This window comes from Jaculus jaculus, chromosome 14, assembly GCF_020740685.1.
Source record: "Jaculus jaculus isolate mJacJac1 chromosome 14, mJacJac1.mat.Y.cur, whole genome shotgun sequence".
Classification (NCBI taxonomy): Eukaryota; Metazoa; Chordata; class Mammalia; order Rodentia; family Dipodidae; genus Jaculus; species Jaculus jaculus.
Genome location: NC_059115.1, coordinates 79,072,847 through 79,099,313, shown reverse-complemented (window position 1 = coordinate 79,099,313; position 26,467 = coordinate 79,072,847). Strand labels below are relative to the sequence as shown.

The window sequence follows — 26,467 nt, the reverse complement described above, 5'->3', positions numbered from 1 at the left end:
CAGGAAGGGGATTGGCCAGCAGAGGAACCCCGATAAATATAACTTTCGTTTCCACCCTGCTGGAAGGTTTTCAGGAAGGCAATAGAAGTTGATGATGTAATCAATAGTGTTTATGTAATCAAGATTACATAAAGTCCCCAAACACAGTCGTGGGCATATGTAGCACATGAAATAGATTCTTAGTGGGTGGTTAACCAGCAGTCACGGGGATGGACCCCTCCTGCCATATATCACCCCAAAATCCCTTCATTTAGCTGTCCATTGTTATTAATTTGTTTTTTGCAATAAATTGCCAGGCATGAGTGTTTGCCAAAGTTTTCAGAGCAGTAAATTATTCCAACTCAGGAATATTGTGGTGAGACTTTTGATTAATGGTCAAATGTAGCAAATTACTCCTTGTAACTGGTGTCTGTACAGTAGAGAGATCTCTCTTGAGTGAGCCCTTCACCTCTGTAGTCTACACTAACTCAGGGCAGAGCCACACTTGAGCAAGTTATTTTAAAAAATCCCAGAGATGTTCCCTTCCCCCCAAAATACTGTCTGCTGCTACCATAATTCATAATCCACAACCCCGCAGGGAATAGCTGCAACCACAGTGAGGAGCGCCCCAGTGGAATGGGGGCAGGGATGAGGGAAGAGAGGGTGCCAACACATGATGTATCCATACAAAATATGTTGGTAATAAGAATAACAATAATAAGCAAAATTCCAGTCAAGATTCACTGGACCAATCCGTAGTGGTGTGATGAAGTCCTGTACGTTTTAATGGCCTGCAATGGAGTATTGTGTGTGAGACAGCGAACGACGTTTTTCCTCTCAGATATGTATGTTTTCATTGGTCCCCATGAGAACAATCTTTTTTGGAGTAACTCTTGATACTGTGTTTTCCACAGATGGATGTCACTAGGTCCAGTTATGAGGAAAACCTCTTTCGGCAATGCTCCAAGTCAGCAAAAACCAGGCGACACACAGGGCTTATTCACACTGTAAGGAGTAAGGACTCCATCCTGCAAGATGGTCCCTCTCCTCCCTTGTCAGCTGTTTGCATGCTAGCTAAGCCCTCCTCGTGCTTCCAATTAATTAGCCCCTTCGACAAAAGGAGAAGAACATGCATAAAAATATAAAATACATAGTCACTCTAGGACTCGGCCAAACACTCCCTTCAGTGAACAGAACGTGTCCGGTGTATTAGATAGGCGACTGGCCCCACACTCCAGAGGGGATCTTCCAGGACCATGGCCGGCGTCACAGTTCATTTTGGACCCCACCTGTTTCTGAAGCTCTTCCTACACACTGCCTCACTGCCTCTCTCTTGGTCTTGCTGGGTTTGGGTTTCCTCACCTGCTCCAACATGAGCAGCCTCGCATCCGCCGGCATGAACAATCCGCAGCTGCTTTATTGTACGTTCCAGGCTATATCAAAACTTGTTGGAGTCATTTATATAGAATATGTTTTGGTTGTGTAGGTTCACAGTTAAAAGACCTTGGAATATGGGGATGCTTGAACAGTGCCAAGATCAACAAAAACAATGGGGACTTTTAAAAGTTGGGCTGAAGGCATTGTACTTTACAACATGATGGTGGTCAGTTTATGGGGTGAGGGGCAAAATGTGGTCCTTTGAATCTGATATCCCCCATAGGCTTATGTGTTCTGAATGCTTTTTCCCCATGTGGTGGCAATTTAAGAGGTGACACCTTGCCGGAGGGGTCTTCTTGTTGGGGACAGACTTAAGGGACATAGAGCTTGCTGTCCTTTACCGGAGCTCAAGTAACTTTCCTGTTTCCTACCTGCTGTGGCAGAAATGATGATCAGTCTTTGCTCATGTAATGTTTTGCCCTGTCATCCTGACACATCCCCTTGAGAGTATAAGCCACATGAAATCTTTCCCCCTCCCAGCAGCAGCTTTTGGTAGGGTGCTTCATCCCAGCAACGAGAAGGTAAGCACAACAATACACTTACTATGGAAGACAGAGGTGCTTCCCAAAAGAAGTGAAGACCCCCAGTGTGCACCCTTGATACAGGGTGGCTTGACTAAGAAGACCAAACTCTCCTGTAAGAAGCTTTGTAAAACTTCTCTGAGTGACCTTGCCGAGTAGAAGTAAGTCTGCAGTGGAAGCAAACTGAGCAACAGCACAAATGTCATTATAGTTTGTTCCAGTAAATGAAAATAATAGAGAGATTATGCCATTTGAAAATTTTAAGGAGTTTGTCTACTTACATGCACATTAGAAGATAAGTAGAAATACATTATTTCTCTGAGTTGGCTGATGCCTCTACTCTGGTCATCATTCTGAGTGTACTTCCAAGTAAGTATGACCAACAAAAGTGCTTAATGCATCAGAAAGTAAAAGCAAAAAATGGAATATCCAATTATATTGGCCCTTGCTGAAAGAGACCAGCAAGGAATAAACAGGGATATATTGATGCATGATCCCTAAATGCTCTGATTTTTCTTAGCTCAGTTGATTATTTGCAGCATGCAAATATGAACAATGTAAACACAACAGTTTCCAAGTTTAGCTACCAGAATACCGTGTACCTTCCCATTTATATTATGTGTAGTGGCAACAAGTGTCCTGATATGTTAAATACTGACTTGGGATCAATTAACCTTCAAGACAGAAACAAATATCACATAATAAAAAGTTAAAGGTACTTTTGGGAAGCAGGAATCTGTGATGCTCTTCATTTTTTATTCACTGAAGCTAAAAAATAAACTTAAAAAGCTAAAAGCAAACACATGCTGTAGTGTAGAGAGTGGAAAGTTGTCTACAATATTATTTTCCAGTATTTTGTAATAAGACTGATTAGAGGAGGAGGGTAAGGTTCTTTAATAAAAGCATACACAGTAGCTAGCTTGACGCAATAATTTTACATTTTGTGCTCTTTTGTTCCTATGTATTTATTTTAAGCTAAATAACAACCCATTTCATCTATACTTTTAAGATAAAATTAAATAAATATATTCCAGGAATTAAATGTATTACTGCATTGCACATATCAGTATATTTCCTGAATAGAAACATAAGAAACTTACATATTATGGATTTTCTTGACAACTTAAAATTTTGATTAAAATTTAAATATTTTGCATTACTATTTCACTATTTTCCTTAATACTAAGTGGTTAATGATGACATAAAGATATCTTGTAGAATCCTAATAAATTCTCTAAGTAGATTATCTAATTTAGACATGCTAGAATGCTTTTCACATGATGTCTAAACTCAGATCCACTCTGGCAATATTCTACAATCTCTTATAATGCCACTGGGAAAAAATGATATAAGGTAGTTAGTAGTAAAATTTCACTACAAGAGTAAATTTTAACTCTTCTACCAGCTTACACATTTTATAATAAGGAATCATTTATAACTTACCTTGCATTTCTGTGGACCTTAAGGACACTGCACTTAAACAGCTTATTATTGTAAAATATGATTTGAAAGGTGAGATATTATAAAATGACTTCATATTTTGAATAAATTTTTTGTGCCTGACCTGTTTCTTTTTTTCGCAACACACCAACATCTGCAACTGGTCTTAATGTATGTGGGACCTCTCATTAGGGACTCTAAGGCAATGGTAGTGCTATGAAAACATTGGCCAGTGGTTAAGAAACTGAGAAACAAGACTGATGGTGTCTTGCCTTTAGCGTGTGGAGTAAATCAAGCCTTTCTTGTTGCTGATGAGTAAAACAATTACCACATAGACACAGAAGCACTTGTCCTGACCAATGAACACTAGGGTGGGGAAGCTCCTTCCTGTTAGAGAAAAGCCCCAGACTGTAAGCAGGCCAGGCCGCATGGCTGGCAGTAGACCCATGGCCCTGCAAAAGGTCCTACACCTTTGCTACTTAACAAGCCGCTGTGTATTTGACGGAAGAGAGAGGCTGGGGAACTCACAGTGTCTTCTGAGCAGCAAGACGCTGTCCACCCAAGCCTTGCATCTTTAAGTATTCCACGACGGATTTCCCATCCAGAAATAGAGAAGAAAAATGACCCTTTTTGACTTTATATCTTTGACTTTTTCAAAGTATTTAGGTATTTTTATTACCTCATGAAATCCACTAGATACATCTGCTCTATTATATGTGTCAACAAACAAAAGAGAATAGGAATTTTTCCATGCCTCCTTCATGTAGGTAAGAAAATACACAAAGAGAAAGCCTAGCATTATTTCAGGGAGAATGTTATTTTCACACAGTCTAGTGCAAAATCAACTCATTAGCCATTAATTAAAAGATAATAATTTTAACACATTAAAAAATACTTCCACAACTATGATAAAAATTTTAATGATAAAATTAAATTATTTAAAAATTTAAAAGTTCAATCTGAGAAATATTACATGATCTTAAAATAATTTTGCTGTATAGAGCTTGGAACTAATAAAATTTTAAAACACAGACTGCTTCTTCTAAAAATTTTAATTTCTGCTCTCCCACAAATACCATGCTATAATTTTTTTATTATGTTTTTATTTTTATTAATTTATTTGAGACCAACAGGCAGAGAGAGAAAGAGGCAGAGAGAGAGAGAGAATGGGCGCACCAGGGCCTCCAGCCACTGCAAACGAACTCTAGATGCATGCGCTCCATGTGCATCTGGCTAACGTGGGTCCTGGGGAACCGAGCCTCGAACCGGGGTCCTTAGGCTTCACAGGCAAGCACTTAACCGCTAAGCCATCTCTCCAGCCTCCATGCTATAATTTTTATTTAACATTTTCTAAACATTAAAGTCTAAATAATGTTTTAATGAGGGATTACTATGTTTTATTTCTAATTTGCTCAGAATGTGACCGGAATGTGTTAAACAAATTATTTTGAAGGCTCAAAAGTTCTAGATTTACTTGTATTGTTAGATATGTAATGCCAGATTTAGAGTTAACTTTCTGAAAAATGATTATAACTATTTTAATGATTTCCATAATTACATTTAAAATATGGATCCAAAGTTCTAAGGCTATAATGGTTTAAAAGTGCTATAAATTTCCACTAACATGTAAAATTCCTTTGTTAACATTCAAAACTAGGCACACTAAATTACTCTTGACATTTAAAAATTTAGACATATTTTCATTCTTCCATCATTTTTTCTCCTTCCATACTTTTAGTACATTCTTTTTTCTTCCAACCTAATAAACACATTTTTTTCACTATAGAATCACTAGTTTCTACAATGTCATCCTAACTTATGTTTGCAGCATTGAATCTATAATGACCTGCATACATGGATGCCTGTCGATAATCACTGAATATAGTTAATTTGGGGAATACTTTTAGATCTCTATAAACAATATGATTATATGGGAGGAAAATATAAAAACCACAAGATTTTGGCATGTTTCCTGGGCGTGGTGGCACATGCCTTTAATCCCAGCACTTGGAAGGCAGAGGTAGGAGGATTGCTGTGAGTTTGAGGCCAGCCAGAGACTACAGAGTCAGCTTTGGCTAGAACAAGACCTTACCTCGCAAAACAAAACAAACAAACAAAAAAAATTGGCACATGTCACACATACATGTTCTCTTCAAAAGAAAGCACACACACAGCTGAGTGGGAACACAAGACCAGATGCCAAGGGGCCAAATGCCTGGGCACGGGAATAAAGAGAAAATACAAATCAGTATATCCTGCAGATAAGAAAACAAGGCTTAGAAAGGTCCAGTGGCCTTATTGAGTCCACAAGGATGCAATGGCCATTCCAGATCCAAAGAGATGTCTCAGCTGCTTCTAAATCGGACACTATGGCAAGACATTGATTCTTTCTGTGCTCAGATACTAGGAGGGAAATAATCAGGCAGCAAAGTGAAAATGTCTTCCCTTGTTTTGTTGATCAACAAAGCTGCTCTCACCTATTGTAACAAACTGAAAACATATTAACCCTTTAAAGGCTACTTGAAATCCATCTTTACAGTACCAATCTACACTCCATATGGCTCCTTTGTAAAAAGAAACACTACCAGCCACAGGTCATACTTTTACAGTAGGATGCTACTATTTTATTCCTCTTTGAGTAAAAAATTGAACGTACCAAACATACACGCAAACATATATGAGTTATAATTCAGTTCATATTAGTAACAGAATGTTCAAAGTACCCATAGTCTAAAGAAGTTATTTCCCCACTTGTAGAAATTTGTCTGGTGGAAGAGGCTTCAAGTTCCTGCTGTGTTATTGCCCACTGTGTCTCCTGATCTCATGACCTAAGACGACCTCTTTAGGCCATAGGAGCAGGACAGAGCCAGAGCCGACGTGGAAGCAGATGGAAGTGGTCACTACCTCATAAGGAGCATTCCCAAAGGCCACCTGGCAGTTTTGATTGTGGTGGTATTAGCTCTTTGGAAAATTTAGACCCACACTTATTTCAGTGCTAGGCTGAAAAATTTAATGCTCTACTTTAGAATAATCATCTTTAGCTTATCACTTGTATTTTGTACAAATATGTTAGGAAGATACAGATAAAATTCTTATTTAAAAGCTAACTATATATTTTAGAATTGGTGGGGACATACTTTTAGTATTCAAAATCATTAAAGCCAAATAGTCACTTCATATCTGTTGTTTAGTCCTCATAGCTACTGTAAAAAGATGACCTGTGAATGGTGGTATTTTATTTATATAAAGCTATATCACATAACTTTATTTGAGGTGACAGTTAATGGCCAGACTACTGACCTTGAACATCATATTGTTTTTAGTATAATAGTTTACCTAAACATGCTTCAATTGCATTTGATTTAAAGACCAAAAGAATAGAGTACTTGGCTTATTTGTGTTCCACACTATTTCCTAATTCTTAGTAAGCCTCCCCTAAACAAATCAAGTGTTCTAGAATTTAGGAATATCAAAATTATAACAGCCTGTGTTCTATGCATTTAGCAATGTTACTGGAAATTGTAAGAATACAAAATAAGCCAAGCATGCTGCTTCCCTAACCCAAGTCATCTGATGATATGGCCCCACAGAGCATTTCAGTTATGCATTCTGACAAGTGTTAATGCAAGACAGGATCACCAAGCTATAAGGGTATGCATTAGGAGAATCTCACCTAGCCCTGGGCAAGGGGTGGAGTTTGGGCTTCTCTGAGGAGGAAGTGATACTGAAATGAACAGTAGGTAAATGGAAATGCTCAAAGAGCATGCTGAATGAGTCCATTAATGTAAGAAGAGTCAGAAGTGATTCTAGAAGGTGTTTTAAGTCTGAAGAAACAGAAAGAAGTCCTCATCCAAAAGACCCATGTGGTTCACACTCAGTGATTCGCTGGCCTCTCCAGACATAATTGCTCCTTAAGCTAGTGCAGAGACTTTTCTCTCTAAGTGCACACAACAATGAGGCAGAAAAGTTATGGATAAGATTTGATACGCTATATTTAGTCAAGTATTACCCATCTTGGCATAGGGAATTTCTGTCATAAGTAGCTACTCAGTACATGGTAGCTCACCTATTGCAGATACGAAACTAGACAAAACACTGAAATAGCAGGAGATTGATTATTACACTTTACCGTAGAAGTTTCTTGAGAAAAAAAAAAAAAAACATTACGTAAACATACTGGCTTAGGTTGTCTCCTGTTAGAAAACAGAAAACTCAGAGGAATTCACATTTACCTCTGCAGGCAGTCCTTCATCTTCTAATGGCACCAGTGATAATAATAATGATAATCACAAGCTAGAGCAGCTTGAATTTAACACAGTTGCTTAAACCCAAGAAAGGAAAACATACCCTTTGGATGGTGAACATGGAAGAAACATGCCTCAGAGTTACTGAAGCATTAAGAGTATAACAGAAACACAAAAACTGGGAGTTTATTTGTGGAAAACCTGAGGACGTTATTTCTTTTACAAGAACCAAAGTCGTAAGAAAATAAAGCAATCTACACTAAGTATGGCAAGGTAAGGTTCAAACAGCCACAGTTTTAATTAAATATATCAACAGTGAAAATACCAGCAGCAAAAACAATATTAAAACAAATGTATGGAGAAAAAAAATAACCGATGCATGATACAAAAGTAACATTTTCTGGAAGCTGTGTCAGTGGGAAATGGGTTCACTTCTCCGTGTCTGGTTTGTTTCTTCCTATGGGCTCTGCACAGTGGTTTTCCTGTATAAACGCTTGGCATACAATGTTTTGATGGAAATGACAAGAGAAAATGCACTTGATTTTGGGTTCCCACATGTTCTGCCATGTTTCTGCCAGTCCTGAATGGATAGTACCTGATCCCATCCATGAGCTGTGGTCATGGGACTCACATGTGGCCAATGGCATAAACATAGAAGAGTGACATGGTTGTGTCTTCACAAGCCATTGGCTTTTCATCCATCTTCACATTCTCTTCAGAGCATGACAATTACTTTTTCAATTCCATAATACAGACCTTGGTCGGGATTTTCTCCAAGTAGATACAATAGCTCTACTTTTCCACGTGCCTGTATTACACGAGTGGAAACTCCTTGTGCTTAAGCTCAGGACCGTGGCATTGTGCAGTCGCTTGTCAGTAACACACAGGTAACATTCATTATCACATCACCTTCTAGGTTGTGTCAACAGCTACCGGCCTGATTCAAGTCATTTTACATCTTCCTCTGCTCAGGATAGCTTCATAGTGACTACTTGCCCTAATCCAGGTTTCTCTAAAGGACATTTCTTTCTATTTTTTTTTTTTTAAGTTTTATCAAAGACAGAGAGAGAGAGAAGAAATAGGAGAGAATTGGTATGCTGGGGATTCCAGCCACTCTAATTGAACTCTAGACACATGTGCAATCTTATATGTATGTGCAACCTTGTGTGTCTGGCTTATGTGGGATCTGGAGAGTTGAACATGATCCTTAGGCTTCGTAAGCAAGTGCCATAACTGCTAAACCATCTCTCTAGCCCCCTAAAGCACATTTCATTTAGTCAATGAAATTTTGTGCATTGTCTCCAAGCAAGGTATTGAGTTGAGGGCTGGAGAGATGGCTTATCAGGTAAGGTGCTTGCCTGCATAGCCTAAGGACCCATGTTTAATTCCACCATACCCAAGTAAGCCATATACAGAAAGTGGCACATGCTTCTCAAATTTGTTTGTAGTGGTTGTAGGTCCTGGCATGCCTGTTCTCTCTCTCTCAAATAAATAAATACGCTATTTTTTAAAAGACAGTTGACACATCATCAGTCAGAACACTACTTTTGACAAGGTTAAGAACCTTCTGAAAATCCATCAGTATACATCTCATATGCATGTTGTTGGACATTGATGTATTTTCACATTTTTGAGGTAGCTTTCCTTTCCAGATTTTTATTTTCATATAACTTCTACACATATTCAACTTGAACCCCTCAACATAATGAGACCTGTTCCTGATGTACCTTGAGTTTCCTTTCTCTCCCCTGTGATGTAGGTGACTGTGTTTCCTGTTTGGAATGATTTCCTTAAAGCCATTTTCACAGATACTGAATCTGCTAAATCCCTGGAATAATTAAACTACAAATGGATTTTTCATGTTTTCTTGATAATCTGGGCTCATGCAAGGTAGGTATTTCTTTTTTAAAGATTCCTAAGACATGGCTGAAGATTTATCAATAAAATATTTAAAAGCAGATCTTGCGGGATGTAGATATTTTTACAACTCTTTTACTATTTAATCATGACTTAATTATTGAAGGCCTCATAGTGCAGGCCAAAAATCTTTGAAAGCAATTCAACATGGTCATTACCAGCTCATGAAGGAATCTGGATTTTACCTAAGAATGACACAAGTATATCTAGGTTAATAGTAAAACATCACCAATTTAGCTAAAGTTATTAGGTATTAGATTTCTGATGTCTTGAATTCATCCATCACTTTATTAAAACATTTCACAGGAAGTTCTAATTTGCAGAGCAATTCACTATTTTCCAACATCTTAATATAATTGGAGACATTAATTTAAATAGAAAGAAACACCTCCAAGTTGAAGTAGGCATCTCTTGCTAGACCATAAATTCATCACAATAGTTGTTACAATGATTTGTCTCAGGAGAATCAGTATTTTTTAAATATTTTTATTTATTTATTTATTTATTTATTTATTTATTTATTTATTTATTTATTTATTTATGAGAGATAGAGAGAGAGATGGGAACACTAGAGAGACTCTAGCCATTGCAAACTAATTCCGGATTTGTGTAACAGCTTGTGCATCTGGGCTTGTAGGGCACTTGAATCAAACCCGGATACTTAAAACTGCATGCAAGTGCCTTAACCACTGAGCAATCTTTCCATCCCTCCTAGAATCAAAGTAAATCTCAGCTATTTGTTCTTTAGGTAAGCTCTTTTCGTCTCTCTGGCCCACAGTTTCAGGGACTCTAAGGGGAGGGGCACTGTGTGCAAAGTCCTTCTGTATCTTTTACCTAAAGTTTTGATCCAATTACCCAGGCGAGTAGTGAGCTGCTCGTTTGATGATGGATAAGTTTTATACTTACCTCATAAACTTTAAGAAATACTGACTCTCCTGTGCACTCACCATATACTACCTACCCCCAAAAGCAAAAGGGGGCTATGGTGAGTTGTGAAGGAATCACGGGTTTGCAGCAATTCAGTAAATCTAGTCAACCTAAGGGGGCGTGCCTGCAACTGTCCATCTGAACAACTGGGATACACAGGCTGGCTGGGGGGTCACTTTACCCACGAGGAGCAGCTGGGGTCGGGTGGGGTGCTAGAGCACAGGCTATGAACTGTAAGCTGACACGTAGCGCTGCAGAAAACGGAACGACTTCTCACCCAGTGTCGGTGAAGACATGGCTTTTCCACTATTAAATCTGAGGTGTTCAGTTAGCTTTGAAAGCAGTAAATTCCCTCGGACAGAAAAAGTTTCAAATTAATTGCTGCCTCAAGAAAATGTAGCTTTCAGGTTCAGGCATGGTGGTTTGGTACTGGGTCACATTTTTAACACAACCAGGTTTTCAGTGAAGCACTGGGGCAGAACAAATTTGTTCAGTGTCTACTGTGAAAATAAGAGATTCCTTTAGCCCTGTCCAAATAGTAATCCCACTAGTTTCCAGAAGATAAATATGAAGAGACAGGCAGACCTTTAGTCTGAGCTCACACGCCCCTGCTAGTTTCTCTGTGCTTCTCATATTTGAGGACAGGCCGCAGCCTCCCGTGTGCCAGAAGGAGGCGTTGTTGCAGCTCTGTTTACCTAATCCAGGAGGCAGTCCCTCTCGGTAACCAGCAACAATTCCCATAGGCAGTTCTCCTATACTATTGGGCTGAGAGTGGTTTAAATGCATGGGAAAATATAGAAGAATACATATAGCTAAATAGGAGAAGAGCTGCAATAAGAAACTATAAAAGGTGACAGGCAATTGGAATTTTGTCTCCTCCAGATCTATGTTCTGGAAAGGTGAGTGTTGTGAGCAGAGGCTTCCTACATGACCCAAGGTCCAGAAATGAGGAAGGCATAAGTGAACTGGTCACAAATGCAATTCGGTGGATTCTGCATCCTGAGAGTCTAAACGTATGTGCTCAGTACAACTCCATAAAACAGTTGCCACTTTGATTATTTCACCCCTCTTACTCTGTGTCTTTTCTTAATTGACTTTTGCATTTACACAAGCTAAAGGTTTCAATGTCTGAGTTAGGTTCCGTCATTTCAAGATTAGAGCCATAGTAAAATGGGCTCTTTAGGATGTATATAAAGAAAGGTTCCTCTGCCTACCAGATGAGTGAGACTTCCTCCACATACAGACCATTGTATCATACATGCCACCTGTGATAGATCTATGTAATCGTTGCACACCGAGAACTGGTCTGTTTGGGTATTGTTGAATAATTACCATGGGACATACACTCTCCTCTTATCCTTTCAGTCTTTACCTTCAATATCCGTGCTCTTTCACTGACGAATGACTAGTTGCTGTTCAGGAGGATTGGGAAGTAATTTAAAATCAGGTCTAGCTCCCACTGTAGGTGATTACAATGTAAGAGGAGAGAAAAGGACAATGAAGAACCTACTAAGGTGCTTCAGACGCTCTGATGGAAATGTGGAGAGGAAAGCAAATACAGCTGTTTCTTTGTAGCTCTGACAGAGGACGTTCTTCACAGAGAGAAGTACAACTGGGCTGAATGCAAAGACAGAAAGGAGAGGACGTATAGATGATGCCCACCGTGCAAGGGCTCTAGCCAGCGGCAGAGTGAGCCACAGCAGCGTGAGGGTGAGTAGAAATGCAGGCCAGCAGATGCTGAAAGGCAGGGCCAGGACAGGACAGAGCTCAGTGCAGCTCGTGGCAGCACAGGCAGCAACGGATTGGAACCCACACACTCCGAAGATGAGCAGAGGTAGGTTTGGGAACAATCTGGAAAATTCTGTATCTTCCAAGTGACTCAGTATTCCTGTTTACATTAAAGTTTCAGAAATAACTTTTTTTTATTCCACTCACAAAAGCTATGTATAAAAAAAGAGACATAGTGGGCTGGAGAGGTGGATGAGCTGTTGAGGCGCTTGCCTGCAAAGTCTGACAATCTGTGTTTAAGTCCCTAGTGTAAAGCCAGATGTACCAACCAAGTGGCACACACATCTGGAGTCCATTTGCAAGGGCTGGAGTCCCTGACACATCCACTTTCTCTGTCTTTCTTTTATCTCTCTCTGGTTGCAAATAAATAAATAAAAGTATCAAAGTTTTGAAAAGCACATAACCACATTTTCTGATAGGGTATCGATTTAAAGGAGTTAGGACAAATTTATTTTCTTTAGTAGTTAAGTAATACGGATGCAACTAATAGTAAATTAACTCTCGGATGAATGTTCTCCTTGGTCTCACAGAGCACCCACTCATCAGACATATCAGCAAGCAATGATATAATCATGAAATGGACAGAGCCATGGACATTTCATTGTTTGTGTTCTAAACTTTTATATTAATGTAGTTTCAAGAATAATAAAAATCCTACTATAACAGGCTATTTAGATATGATAATGTATGATGGAAATGTAACAGCAGGATATATAAGAGAAAGTCAAAGGCACTACATGGCTGTATTTTCTCTGCTTTCCTGTTTTCTAGATTCACATCCTCTTCCTCCCTCCCAAACTCTGCAATACTGCGGATTGAACCCAGGGTCTTGTAAATGTAAGGAAAAACACTCTACCACTGAACTATATAACAGTGTCGTAGTTTTACAATTTTTTGACTATGGCAGGGTCTCACTAAGGTGTTTTCCCCCTAATATTATAGGGTTTCACTAAGTTTGTGAAGCTGGCCTCAGAGTCATACTGTACCTGCCAGCCAACCTAGAACTGACAATTCTCCCGACTCAGCCTGTAGGGTGCCTGGGCTTATGCTCCTGGCCACTAGGCCCAGCTACGTTAGAGAATCTTGAAGGAATGCACTGCTTTATTTTATACACTAGTAGCTAACAAGGCGTAAAGTTTTAACATTTGTTTAGTTAAAACTTAGCAGAAGAATACATAAATAGTTAGATGTTTCTTTATATGCAAACAAAATTGTGTTAGATATTTAAAACTACATCGCGTTTAGCTGTAAAAGAAAAGAAAAACATACAGGAATAGAAACTAAAAACCTTTAAAAATAAGTACTAAATAGTTATCCTGGCTAACCCTTCATAGACACCAAAGCATTCATGAGATTTAAGTAAGCCTTTTATATTTTCAAATGAAAAAAAAAAAAAAAAAAACTCCAACACATTGCCTTAACTGTGCTAAATTGCTATTTCTAACATGAATCAAAAATAGAAATTTATATTACATGATGCTGATGAACTAATGTGTGCTGTAGCTCTTGGAAAAAGAGAAGAGAAAAAATAAAGGTAAAAAAAAAAACTTGTAAAAAATAAATTCTCATCTAAATGCATTAGCTGTACTAACCCTTTAACATCCAGAGCCATTTATAAACATTGAAGTACTATCAATAATTGAATTTTGAGCATGTGAGTTAAAAATGGCAATTTCAATTTTAATTTTACCAGGAGAAAGAAGAAAATTAAATGGAATTCTAATTAGAGTGTTATGGCATGTACAGGAAAGATTAAGGGAGCGCATGCTTATTATAAGTGGGCTTAAGCAAAGTACTCAAAGTCTTTGTTTGAAGACTTGAATATAAATAAAAGAATTAAGCAACAGAAGAAATTAATAATGAATTAATTCTCCAACAAAGGAAACTTGGAATTTGCTTAGATTCTCTTTCAAGTATGATCTTTTGCTTTAAAGTAATTGATAAAATATGGAAAATGAACAGAAAGCAAGGTATTCATTTTTATTTTATTTATTTATTTACTTTGTTTTTTTTTTGAGGTAGGGTTTCACTGTATCCCAGGCTGAACTGTAATTCACTATGTAGTCTCAGGTTTCAGGGTTGCCTGCCTCTGCATCTCAAATGCTGGGATTAAAGGCATTCTCCACTATGCCTAGCTAAGATATTCTTAAAGAACACAATAGCAAAACACATACCATGAGCAGAGTTATTATGCATTAAATGATAGTGAACAGTTTTAAGTTTTCATCAGCAATGTGCATGATATCCTCCTGTATTTCAAAAAATTGTTATGTTTCCCTTGGCTTTCTCTTCCTGTTTGCCATTATTCTGAGATAAGAAGCAGTTTTTTATCACACATTATCATTATAATTAGCATACCCTTGCTCTTAAGGGCAAAAGACATTTTGAATGATTTACCTTAATATGATAAACTCATTTTAATATGAATTTCTCTATGCTGTACACTCTCTTGTTCCACTGAAATTAGTTCATTCCTAGAATGAAAGGAACTCCATTTTCATTCTCAAAGTCAGAATAATGCACTTGGTTAGGTTGGCAATAAATTGATATAAACATATAATAAAACTACATAAACTTTTTGAAGTTGTAATGCTCTGCAATGACTACAATTCTGCAAGTGAATTTCAGAATGCTCAGGAAGAGCAGAGCAGAGTTCAGTTTGCTCATGTGGCTCTGGACTGGAAAAGCCCAGTGTAATTTATGAGTCAATTTCTGACAACGCACACATGCAAGTATAACTTGATAAGCCCAAACATAAACAATAAGTAACAATTTAGAAGTGTTTAGATAAAAGAAATATGCATAGTTTATATAAGAATTTCTCTGAGGTCTCAACAAAAGAAAGCAATCTGAAAGAGAGTTTGACCCAGCTCCTAAAGTTTATTTGTCTTAGTGTTTCACCACAAATCAATTTCTCTTTATATGAAATGTTTGCAGAGCAATCTTACATTGTACTTAATAATGTCACATCAGGGAGTTCCATTTTTTCTAGCTCAGTGTTATAAACTAAGCAGATCAACCAACTAAATTAATCAAAATTCCTTAATAGTTCTTCATGTCAAAAGAATATGGCCTAACCCTTGTAGGAGCAGCTTACTGCACTGCAAGCTCACATACTATGTATGGCCAAATCCGCCCATTGTCTTTTTCTTGTTGTGGCATTCTATGCAATGTTCCAGGCAGTCACCTGGAGCACCAATGATTATTTTGTTCCATGGAACATCTAACTTAGTGAAAGCTATTTTCCATGGTCTGATTCCAAAGTCATCCTTCTCATTATAATCTATTCTTACCTTGACCACTCAGTATATGTGAGTTTTCCTCCCTTTCAATGACTTGGTAGGCAGTTAGTTATTAAGGCTTTCTCCACAGCAGAAGTATAATCTTTCACAGAAAACAACTGTGATCACCTTTTTGATCTTCCAAATACATCTAGTTTGTAGTATCAATTCACTTAAAGGCCTAGAAAGTTTAAGTTGACAGAATGCCCGACCAGATGTTGGCATTTCTAATCTGTAGGTCTTTGGGGAAGTGCTTAATACCACGATATGTGTTACTGTCTTCCACTGGTTTAGAAAATAGCTGATGGGTGAGTTATGAATTCAAAACAATGACGTGAAATTTTCTCTGCTACCGCCAGAGAGAGCTGAAGACAGTTTAAAAGTTCCACAAGCTATATGCACGGGCACACATAGAAAAACTTCTTGACATAAAGAATGCATAGACGTAATTGTTATTTTCTTGTATCATAAATATTGACTGTGCGAGTAAAGACGTGTGAATGTGGTGGTCTCCTTCTTGATACAACTTAAAATAGTATCCTTAGCACCCAACTGTGCCGTCATATCAATGCCTTCATCCCAGTGTGAAATAGCATGTGTGTGTTTCACATATTTTGAGTTTGTAACCAATTTTGGTCCTAAACAACATCACCCCTTTAGGCTCCTTAGGAATAGCCCACAATGAATTCTTTGATTTCATAAGGGATTCTGATTGTTTTGGTAAGTCTCTGTCCCATCTCCTTGTTACCTGAATCCATGGCCATCTGTCATTCTCTGCGGCTGTCCAGGCGTTAATGAGTCCCTTCTTATTAAGGCGAGCATAGTAAGGGTACCACTTCTGGAGCCCGAAAAGGGCTCGGTGTGTAGACGAAGCGCTGATCTGCTGATTTGATATGATTCCTCCTTCAATTCCCAGTGGGCCTGAGCATTCTAGCAAGAAATTAGGGGGAAAAGATGTGTTAGATACCATCAAGATACAAAGTGTGGTGATTTGGTGTTAAACTTTCGTAAGTGATTTTTATTTGTACCTCTGTGTTATCTAAGCTCTACCCAGTTCACAAATCTGCAACATAATTTGGAAAATGATTTTTGCAGTTTATGACACTCTGTCTCTTTTTTTATTAGAAGTGTTTCCTTGAGCAAGCATTTCCCTTTTGGACCATAGTTTGGCTTCAACTAATGTTATCTGTTTTAGTTGCAGATCATGTCAACAAGGACAATACTACTTAAAGACCTATTTTGTGACCATTATACAGTTATTCACAGAATCTAGAAGTCCTCACAAGTTATAAGCCCTCAACAAAAATTTGTTGGTCATTTTTTTCTTGTAGCAAATATTAAGTCTCAACTATTATTAAACTAACAGCAATTCATTTTGGGGGCTTTTTTTTTTTTTTTGGTTTTTCGAGGTAGGGTCTCACTCTAGCCCAGGCTGACCTGGAATTCACTATGGAGTCTCAGGGCAGCCTCGAACTCACGGCGATCCTCCTACCTCTGCCTCCCGAGTGCTGGGATTAAAGGCATGTGCCACCACGCCCGGCACTCTAACAGCAATTCTTGCTATGACAAAGTTTTAAAGTTCTGCTCCCCCCAAATTTATTTACATATTTGATTCATAGGGAAAGAGTGAATATGGGTACACCAGGGCCTTCTGCTACTGTAAATAAACTCCAGATGTGTGCACCACTTTGTGCATCTGGCTTTACATAGGTACGGTGGAAACTACCCCAGCCAACAGGATTTGCAGAAAAGCGTTTTAACCACTGTGCCACCTCTCCCACCCATATAACAACTTTCTTTAAACTCAAGTTTTTGTAACCAACATTACTTATATCTTCACAAAAAGCAGGCCATAAGTCTATTAAGACTTAAAATATTATAAATCTTACTATGAGGTTAAAATTTATATAAAATATGTAGCTCCAATTTCATACTAATAAGAACATTCAGTATGATATTATTTATATTATAGAATACACAATTTTTAAAATGTTTATTTCTTATCTTTTAGTTCAAAATCTACAATTCTCCATTTATGGATTCTGCATTTAAATATTATCAAATTTTTATTTTTCTTATTAATCTATAATTCAGAACCTTATAAAATAATCTTAATAAATTTCATATATTCAGATTAAAGAATAAATTTACACCAGGATTTTATACAATAAATGTGTTTAGTTTTAGTTTCTGTAAGTAAACTTAATGTTGAATAACATGTAAAATTATACATAGTGACATGACATAACTGCATTGTACATTTAACTTTCTACATCATTTCATGAAATCTCAACTTTTAAAATTTTCATTCATTATAATTAGAATTGTGATCTCATAAAAACTAATTCTTGATGCTTAAAATTTTATGAACATTTCATATATTATGTTGAAATTTTCAATATATGTATGAATACATAATAATTATAAAACTCATTACAATATGCTGTCAGAACTCCTGATAGTGTGAATAAAGAATATTGCTGTCCTTAAATGTGTATATAGATATACAAATCACTTGTAATGATGTTTGCAACCAAACAACTTTATATCTTAAGTATAATGGAAATTCATTCTAGTAATTGGTCAGAAGTGTGAAAATATGAATCACACCTGTAGCTTATAATTTTTTAGGTGTTGATGATGTTTCTCATTACTAGCTCTGTTTAAATCCCATGCTCAAACAGTAAGTAGCTCTTTCAGCATTGTTAGCATGTCTTCAATGATTTCAAAATCATTAAACACATTTTACTCACACAGGATGAAAACATGGAAAAGTAATAATTTTAATTACTCTATTTTAGCAAAAATGAGATTAATCCAGTAAAACAACATCATTGCAATCAACAATTAAAAATGTATTCTCCTGATATGTTATATCTACATAATAAAGCTTTTAAAATATGTACTTGTATATGTTTAACACATTATGCAGACACTCTACATTTAATAAGAAATCATTCATTCATATTTTTTTTGAGGTAACATCTTGCTCTAGCCCAGGCTGACCTGGAATTCAATATATAGTCTCAGGGTGGCCTCAAACTCATGGCAATCCTCCTACCTCTGCCTCCCCAGTGCTGAGATTAAAGGCATGCACTACCAAGCCTGGCAAGAAACAATTCATTCTTAAAATCACAGTATTAGGAATTAAAGATGGCAAACTGATTTTTGCAAACCTAAACAAATTAACCTTGAATCAATAAAATGTTGAATTTTTTAGATTATTTTGCTTCCCACTTAGACCTCAAGATGTTTACAGACTTTATGAAAGTACAATGAAAACTTCATGATTACTCTTGGTCAAATATTTCAACCTGCAGGAGCCTAGCTTTTAAAAGAATAGTGCATTAAGGGGATCTCAGGTATCCTTGTCCTTCGTTTATGCAATGTTGGGGTACAAAGACGGTGACGGCTGGGATGTCATTTACTGTAAACCATTTATGTTAGGGCAGTAAGTGAACTGCTAAAGCTGCAGAGCCAGGCTCGATCAATTAACCTGTATTGGGGCTTTGGTAAAAAGGCAAAGGCCTTTACTATTGCACATACAAAGATCTTCTGCTGAACAACTTCATGACAGTTGTACCATTTTAAAAACATAGTTTAGATTTCAAACTATGTTATTCAGTAAGTTTATTTTTTGGTCTTCTTGTTGTTGGGACAAACACATTACCAGAAGCTGCCTATGGGGGGGGCAGTATTTATTGTAACTTATAGTCTAAAGGGAAGCTTTGTAGCAGGAGGATAGCATGGCTTGAGCAGAGGAAGGACATCACCTGCTTACCACAGCAGTTAGAAAGCAAGAGCAGGAGAGTGAGCCAAACACTAACAAGGGGATCTGGTCATAACAACCCTCAGCCTGCTCCTGGCCACACACTTCCTCCAGCAAAGCTCCACCTCCCAAGTTTCTGTCAGCTGATAATCGAGCATTCAGAACATGAGTTTATGGAGGACACCTAATTCAATCACCCACCTTTTGCCCCTGCCTCCCATAAATGAACGATCATCCATGATGTAAAATTCACTTCATTCAGTCCAATTTTAAAATCCCCTATATATATGTGTGTGTGTGTGTGTGTGTGTGTGTGTGTGTGTGTGTGTGTATAAAATCAATACTAACACTGTTCAAACTCCTCCATAATTCATGAGCTCTGAACTTGGAGTCTGTGAAACCAGAAACCCTTATGGCACAGAGTAAACATTGACACTGAAAATGATGGCTTTGAAAGGAAAAACAAATGAACCAATGCAAGATCTAAAACAAACAGGGTAAACTTCAAATCCTGAAGTTCCATTTCCACGGGAGACCGTTAGCAAAGTTGCTGGGGTTCCAATTTCACTGTCCAGCTGAACTGCTCAGATAAAAGGAAGCAGCTCATCCTAAAGCTCATCTTGGCAGCTCTCCCATAGTTCTTTCATTTCAATAATTCTAGGGTCTCCACTGCAGGTCATAGTTCCTGCTTGTGAATTCATTGAGTCCCCTTGCAGAAACCCCAACATCCCTACCTCACATGGATCAAAGGTCTTTTCCAAACAATTGTATTGCATGTTTTATGATCCTTTCTTTCCTGCATTCATTATACTCCCCTAATACCAGGTTGGCTACCAAATATTTTGTTCATAGGGAATTAAGCCAACTTTAGTGTGCAGGAAAATAAATTCCACATTCTTAACTTTACTTTCAAAAGAATCAGCATTTTTCCTGCTGTCCCAATGCAGAACAGCTGGCCCATTTTAATAGTGGTAATCTCTCAATTACAGCTTAATGGATCCTGTCTCCACTTTAAAATTTTCATTTCTTTCACTGCTATCCATTTGCTCACACTAGTCAATTTCTTCTAAACTCAACCCTTCTCACCTACTCAGGAAATGGAAACACACACACATACCCCTAGCTTCTCACCAAAACTGTCTCTAGCCCAGTATGCACAGTTTTCTTCATCTCATAAACTAAGCCTTCACAGTTCTTTCTGCATTTAGGTTTCTGAACTCAAAACCAGAGTAGTCCATAAAGCTCTACTTACAGTCCTGCAAGGGGTCCCCAGTCCAATTCAAATTCATCCACAATCCTTACACATATCAGTTCCAAGAGGCCAAATGTCTAGCAGTGAGGTTTCTAGCAATAACAAGCCCCTCTTGGCACCAACGTTTTTGTTGCTGCTGTTTTCTTGTTACTGGGACAAATATCCAATCAGAAAAAGCATATGGGAGGGATGGATTTATGTTGTCTTACAATATCCAGGGGAAAAATTCATGATGGCAGAGATAGCATGTCATGAACAGAGGCTGAATGTGGCCTTCTTGCCACAGCATATGGAAAACAACAGCAGGAGAGAAAGCCATGCTCTGCCTGTATAACACCCCTGAGCCCAACCACGACCTCTCAACACCTGCATTAAGTCTCCACCTCTTAAATTGCCATTAGCTTGGGGACCAAGCATTGAAAACACATAAATTTTTGCAGACATCTGGTTAAAACCACCACAGTAGTCTTAAACAATAAGTTCCATTTATGACATACTATATCAGCAAACATTGGCTATGATCTGTTACATCACCTTATAAGCTAAACATCGAGGAGAAGGTTTAGTTTATCATTTTAATTTTTGGCTCTTTTCAGTTCAGTGTAGCTTGGTGCACGCTAGCACAACAGACTCTATTTGACTCTGGTACACAAAGATTTTAAACTTGTTGCCAGGGACAGCAGGAAGGAAGTTCTTCTCAGTATAAGGAATCCTCACATGACCTTCACTGAGCCACAGGTACCTAAGACCCATCAGTCCTGGGCTGATTATCATTAGCTAGTTGACTCCCCACCAGCAACTTGTGTGGGAAGCTGAATTATTGCTCCATGCTTTTGGTGCTCAGGGATAGTACAGTTAGAAGTCAACTGCTCCTCAAATGTCTTCATTAGGTTCTTTCTTTTCTAGTCATTAGTTCTCCCTTGGACAGAAGTAAGGGTATTCTTTTCATGTGCTGGTTGAATCCTTAACAATTCTCAGAGCCTCCTGGAAGAGAACCATTACCATAACTTGAATGCAAAAAGAAGTGGGGAAATCGGAAGTACCGGATATCATGGCACATGGTATGGTTCCTGTTTTTTGTTTTTTGTTTTTTGTTTTTTTTTCTCAGTGGAAATGGCACACAACAGGCAGCTGTGGTAAAGGCATCAGGGGAACCTATGACTATAAGGGGAGTTTCCAGACTTATCAGTAGTGGCTTAGCAACTAGGCCTCAAATGAGTGGCTTTTGTTTATTTTGGGGTGTATGTGTGTGTGTGTCTTATGTGCACATCTGTTTGTACATGAGGGTACATTATGTTTGTATCGTGGCACATATGGAGATCAGGGGAACATTTTCATAGGTCAATCTTCATCTTCCAACTTGTGCAAGGCAGTCTTATGATTCACTACTCAGCCAGGCCAGCTGATCTGCAAGGTTCAAAGAAATTCTCCCGGCCCCTCCTCCCATCTTGCTCTGGGTGCTGGGTTTAGGTGCCTGTCGTAGCTCCCGGCTTTTCCTTGTAATTGGCACCTGAGGTACAGTACCCCCACTTTGGCTGCTAGCACTTTATCCACTGGGACATTTCCCTCGCCTCAGTGAGTTATTTAAAAAATACCTTTGTGGTCTATTTGCCTTAGGACTCTTCTTCTTTGCTAAGACCTTGTTGGCTATGCCCATCTTTCATTGAAAAAATAATAATTTGAAAATATGTGCTGACATGTTATTCAAGGGTTTTACAGTCTACAAAGTATTTTACATGGCATATCTCACTTCTGGGATATGAAGTTTATAAGTATTGACATCTCTAGTACTCAAATACACCTTTTTACTTTTCTTTAAACAAAGTTTTACAATACCTGAATATATTCTTTATTATACATACATTCAGTACATCTTACCACAGAAAAGTCTAGCCTGAAGTAATCTTGAATGAAACCTAAGTCTATCAGTATGAACTTATTTTCCCACTGGCTAATAATACATTATTTTTTCTATTATTAAAATTGGGGCTATGGTAATACCTTATTCTGAAGGTATGAGGGAGCTAAGGATAAAATGTGCTTTTCTGCATATCTATAAATTGTTTAAACAAATAATGAGCTGAAATATGTAAGGTCATTTGGATGTTACTGTTTTGAGGACCAAATTAAGGTGATCTTGGTATTTTAGCTTTGTTAGAGCAGTGATACATCTGTTTCATGAAAATGTGCACAATGGCCTGACACGGGAAGAAAGCAATAAATATATGCTAAACATTGTTACTGGGGGATTTTTGGAAAGAATAAACTAATGAACACACCCAAGCTTTATATTTACTTCCCACAGGTAGCTTGTCACAGCAGCATTTTTTTTTTCTTCACTAATCATGTGGGCCACAAACAGAAGCCTTCATAATAAAAGGTTTAAAGTCTAAGTTCCATTTGCTGTCTTCTTCACAAATGGCCTATTAACTCCAACAGTAAAAAAGCCAGGGTACAAGCTGTGATTCAGAATGTAAATGAGTATGCACTTAACATTACGTGACCTTATGCAACTTGCAATAAGATGTTTAATAGATATACAACATGAAAATATACTTTCCCCATCAGTAATGGAGGAAGAAAAATACACAATAATAAGCAATGAAAAAAATCAATATTACACAAGAACTCTCAGGTTTGAAAAGTACATTGGCACAACTCATGCCCATCATCTAATTAAGGGCATATTTATTTCAGGGGGTAAATTTATAACCAAATAGCAGTAATAATTGTCCAGGGTAAAATATTTTCCAAGTCTAAAAGAAGCATAGAGAATAGGAAAAGTTAAAAAGAAAATGTTCAGGGCTGAGACATGGCGTAGCGGTTAAGACACTTGCCTGGGAAGCCTAAGAATGCCTGTTCCAATCTCCAGATCCCAGGTAAGCCAGATGCAGTGACACAGTTGCGAAATGTTGCTCATGAGCACCGGGGGCCACGCATCTGGGACTTGTTCACAGTGGCTGAAGGCCCTGGTGCTCCCATTCTTCTCTTTCTCTCTCTCTCTCTCAATAAATAAATAAATAAATTTAACAAACTTTAAACAAAAATGTTCAGGGGTAAAATTTGGTAGACACAGTCATGATTAGGTATAGGGTGAAAAAGGGAAATTTGGTGTCTATGTGTCAAAGTTCACAGACTGCCTAGAGGGTGTTCCCCACTGTTGGAATTGCTCTAATTTTGTGTTTAATACTTAGGACCATGGAACCTAATTTCTCCCTTGAACTTTATCTAATACCGTTCTTACTATCGCTTAAATTTAGGATTATTGACTTTCATCCCATCGTATACCTTATTGAATACAGTAGCTTTACACTCACTCAAACCAGGTTACAAGGACAGGATTGAAAAGCAGAAACCAGCTTTTATTCTCGAATGACCTTAACCACCACATATATCCCTGACCCCTACAGCCCATTATAGCTATCTTGTGTAAAGATCCATTGTCTCACGAAGTGGGAGGGGGGCCTTTGTCTTCAAGAATAGTATCTTTCATTCTATCTAATAAAATATCTCAATTTTAAAACACTTTAAATAACTATGTAGAGGGAATTGATTTTTTAAAATAAATATAGAAAGTAAATAGTGCAAATTATAGGTTACTGAACCATTTTATTTTTGCCATTCATTTTTAAATTAAAGTCATTTTCATCTATATTTCCTCAAGAGTACATAGATATATGGATTTTTTACAAACAAATTGTTCATTTGCCCAAGGAACAGGAAGAATTTCAATGGGACTTATCATGGAAAGGGTCCCTTTTTTTCAAGGCTGCCTATCTCTAAACTACTCTATTATTATGCCAATATTGGGCACAGGAGTGCTGTAATCAGTGCTGAATTCAGCGGTTGAATGTAGAACACAGGAGTGGAAAATTGCAATCTATATTTGCTGGCTGTGAGACTTTATTTATGCATCTTTGTGATTGCATTTTCAGATATAACAATGATCCTAAATTAATGAGTTCATTCAGTAGTAACTACCAGAGGCTTTTTTTTTTTTTGCATCATTTACATATTCACTCAAAAGAATTGCACTGCCTAAATTGTCTGAGTGGACATAAACTGCCTTCTGACCAGAGACCTGCTGTTAAACTTACTCAGAGCAACTGACCGATGCCACCTGGCAGGTTGGCAGGAACAGCTGGGGCCCAGCCTCAAGTGCCCTCCACAGAGAATTCCTACGTGAACCAAGTAGCTTTGGAGTGAAGTCCTTCTGCAGACTCTCTCTCTGGTGTGCGGCAAAGAACGGCATCTGCATTTTATTGATCTTGCAGCTGACTCTGAGGCAGTGTCTGCAGATGTCTGGCATCTTGCTCTGAGTGGGCTGAGGAAGCCTTTCAAGTCAGGGAGATGCACAGCTCCATCTGCAGCAGCAATGGAGTGCTGTCTGTTGCTCCATCTCAACATCCAGACGATGTCAGAACGGAAGGATTTCAAACTAAGGCCATGTAAGAAACAAATCTCTCTTAAACATCTGCAGCCCTTTCTCTGAGCACCTCCTCTTAGGGAAGTGACGTCTGCTGGGCTCAGCATCGTGGGATGACCATGGGGAGCACGGGGACTGGCAACCGGGCCACCTCCAGTTCTACGGAGATTAATGTTGATGCAAATGTGAGCTTCTCCTCCTCGCCACAGCCTTTCCTTTATGTCCAGTGTTTGTCTCGTGTTACATCTGTCTTGACAGGAGGTCAGAACTGGAAGAAAGGGATCAGGCACACTGTTTCTTCCACCGTGCTTGAGGGCTTCAAAACTCTCTGAAGACTTGTTTCCGGGTCAGTCTTGTCACCTTCTCCCCTATGACTTGACCTGATTTCTCTCAAGATTATGGTGTTAGGAAGTGGTATCAGGGGACAGAGGACAAGATAAAGACTGAAGATAGGAAGTGCAAGGAAGTTTGGAAAATGCTCATGTCTGGAAAAGGGCCTGAGTGTTTCAGTTTGGCTATAGGACCCTAGGGTGGTGGGAAGGATCTCCTGAGATGCTGGGGGGTGATAGCAAGGTGAACAGGCCCAAGGCAGCTTTCTCTATACTGACCCATTCCTCAGTTCCCAGAGAGTGTCCTCCGCATGTCAACATCTGTCTGTCACCCAGGGAATCATCATCTTAGTAGACCCATAGTCAAAAATCCCATTTTGCACACTTGTTTCCACACGCATCTAAGGACTGCGTCAATCTACTAATGAACGAACTTCACGCATAGCCAGCAACCTTATGTAAGCAAACCAGTAACTTCACAATCATAAAAAAAAGTGTCTGCTTAAATAATTTCTGGCTATTAGAATAGCACCTAAGATGCACCTGCATCATAGAGAAAAGGCTGCTCTTTGTGTTGGAGGAACTGCCTGGTTGAGATGAAGACGCTCGCTCGGCAGCAGCGTGAAAGCCGTGACTCTAGACACAAGGTCGTGCAGGTGCGACACGCCCGCCCCATTCTGTTGAACTGTTTTGTTTGTCCATATTGGAAAAACCAGGAAGTATCCAGATCATCTGTTCACTTTTTTTTCCTGCTAACTAATAAACTTCTTAAAGGGAGAAACCATTCCCTTTGCCTTATTGATGTTTCCCAAGCACTGAACATGGTGTTTTACGAATGGCAATTTTCAATATTGAGAACTAAAATAAATTAAAACAAATCATAGCTACTTGGAATTACTTCTCTCATGTGAAATAGAGTTAATCTTCTGAATACAGATGTTATCACTGTAAGGATTCATCAAACTTAATGGGTGTTACATTTTTTTTTAAAAATCTGCTTTCTTAATATACTGGAACATTATAAAGAAAAACAATTCCTTTCAGGGAGAGGAAATGTCAATGTTTGAATGAGACGTGCATTCAAAATATTGTGCATTCAATTGCTATCTACCTATATTCTTGGCAGATGAGTGAATAGTTTTCTTCATTTCCCTTAT

At 38.2% G+C, this 26,467-nt stretch overlaps 1 protein-coding gene across 2 annotated transcripts in view; it reads right to left on the bottom strand.

Annotated features, from left to right (window-relative positions):
- Positions 1 to 26,467, bottom strand: part of Edil3 (EGF like repeats and discoidin domains 3) — a 413,243-nt gene that overhangs the window by 107,082 nt on the left and 279,694 nt on the right. For both annotated transcript variants that reach the window (XM_004651638.2, XM_045133604.1), the window contains one exon: positions 16,283 to 16,464. In XM_004651638.2, coding sequence (XP_004651695.1) covers positions 16,283 to 16,464 — 182 coding nt within the window. The remainder of the gene's footprint in view (positions 1 to 16,282; positions 16,465 to 26,467) is intronic.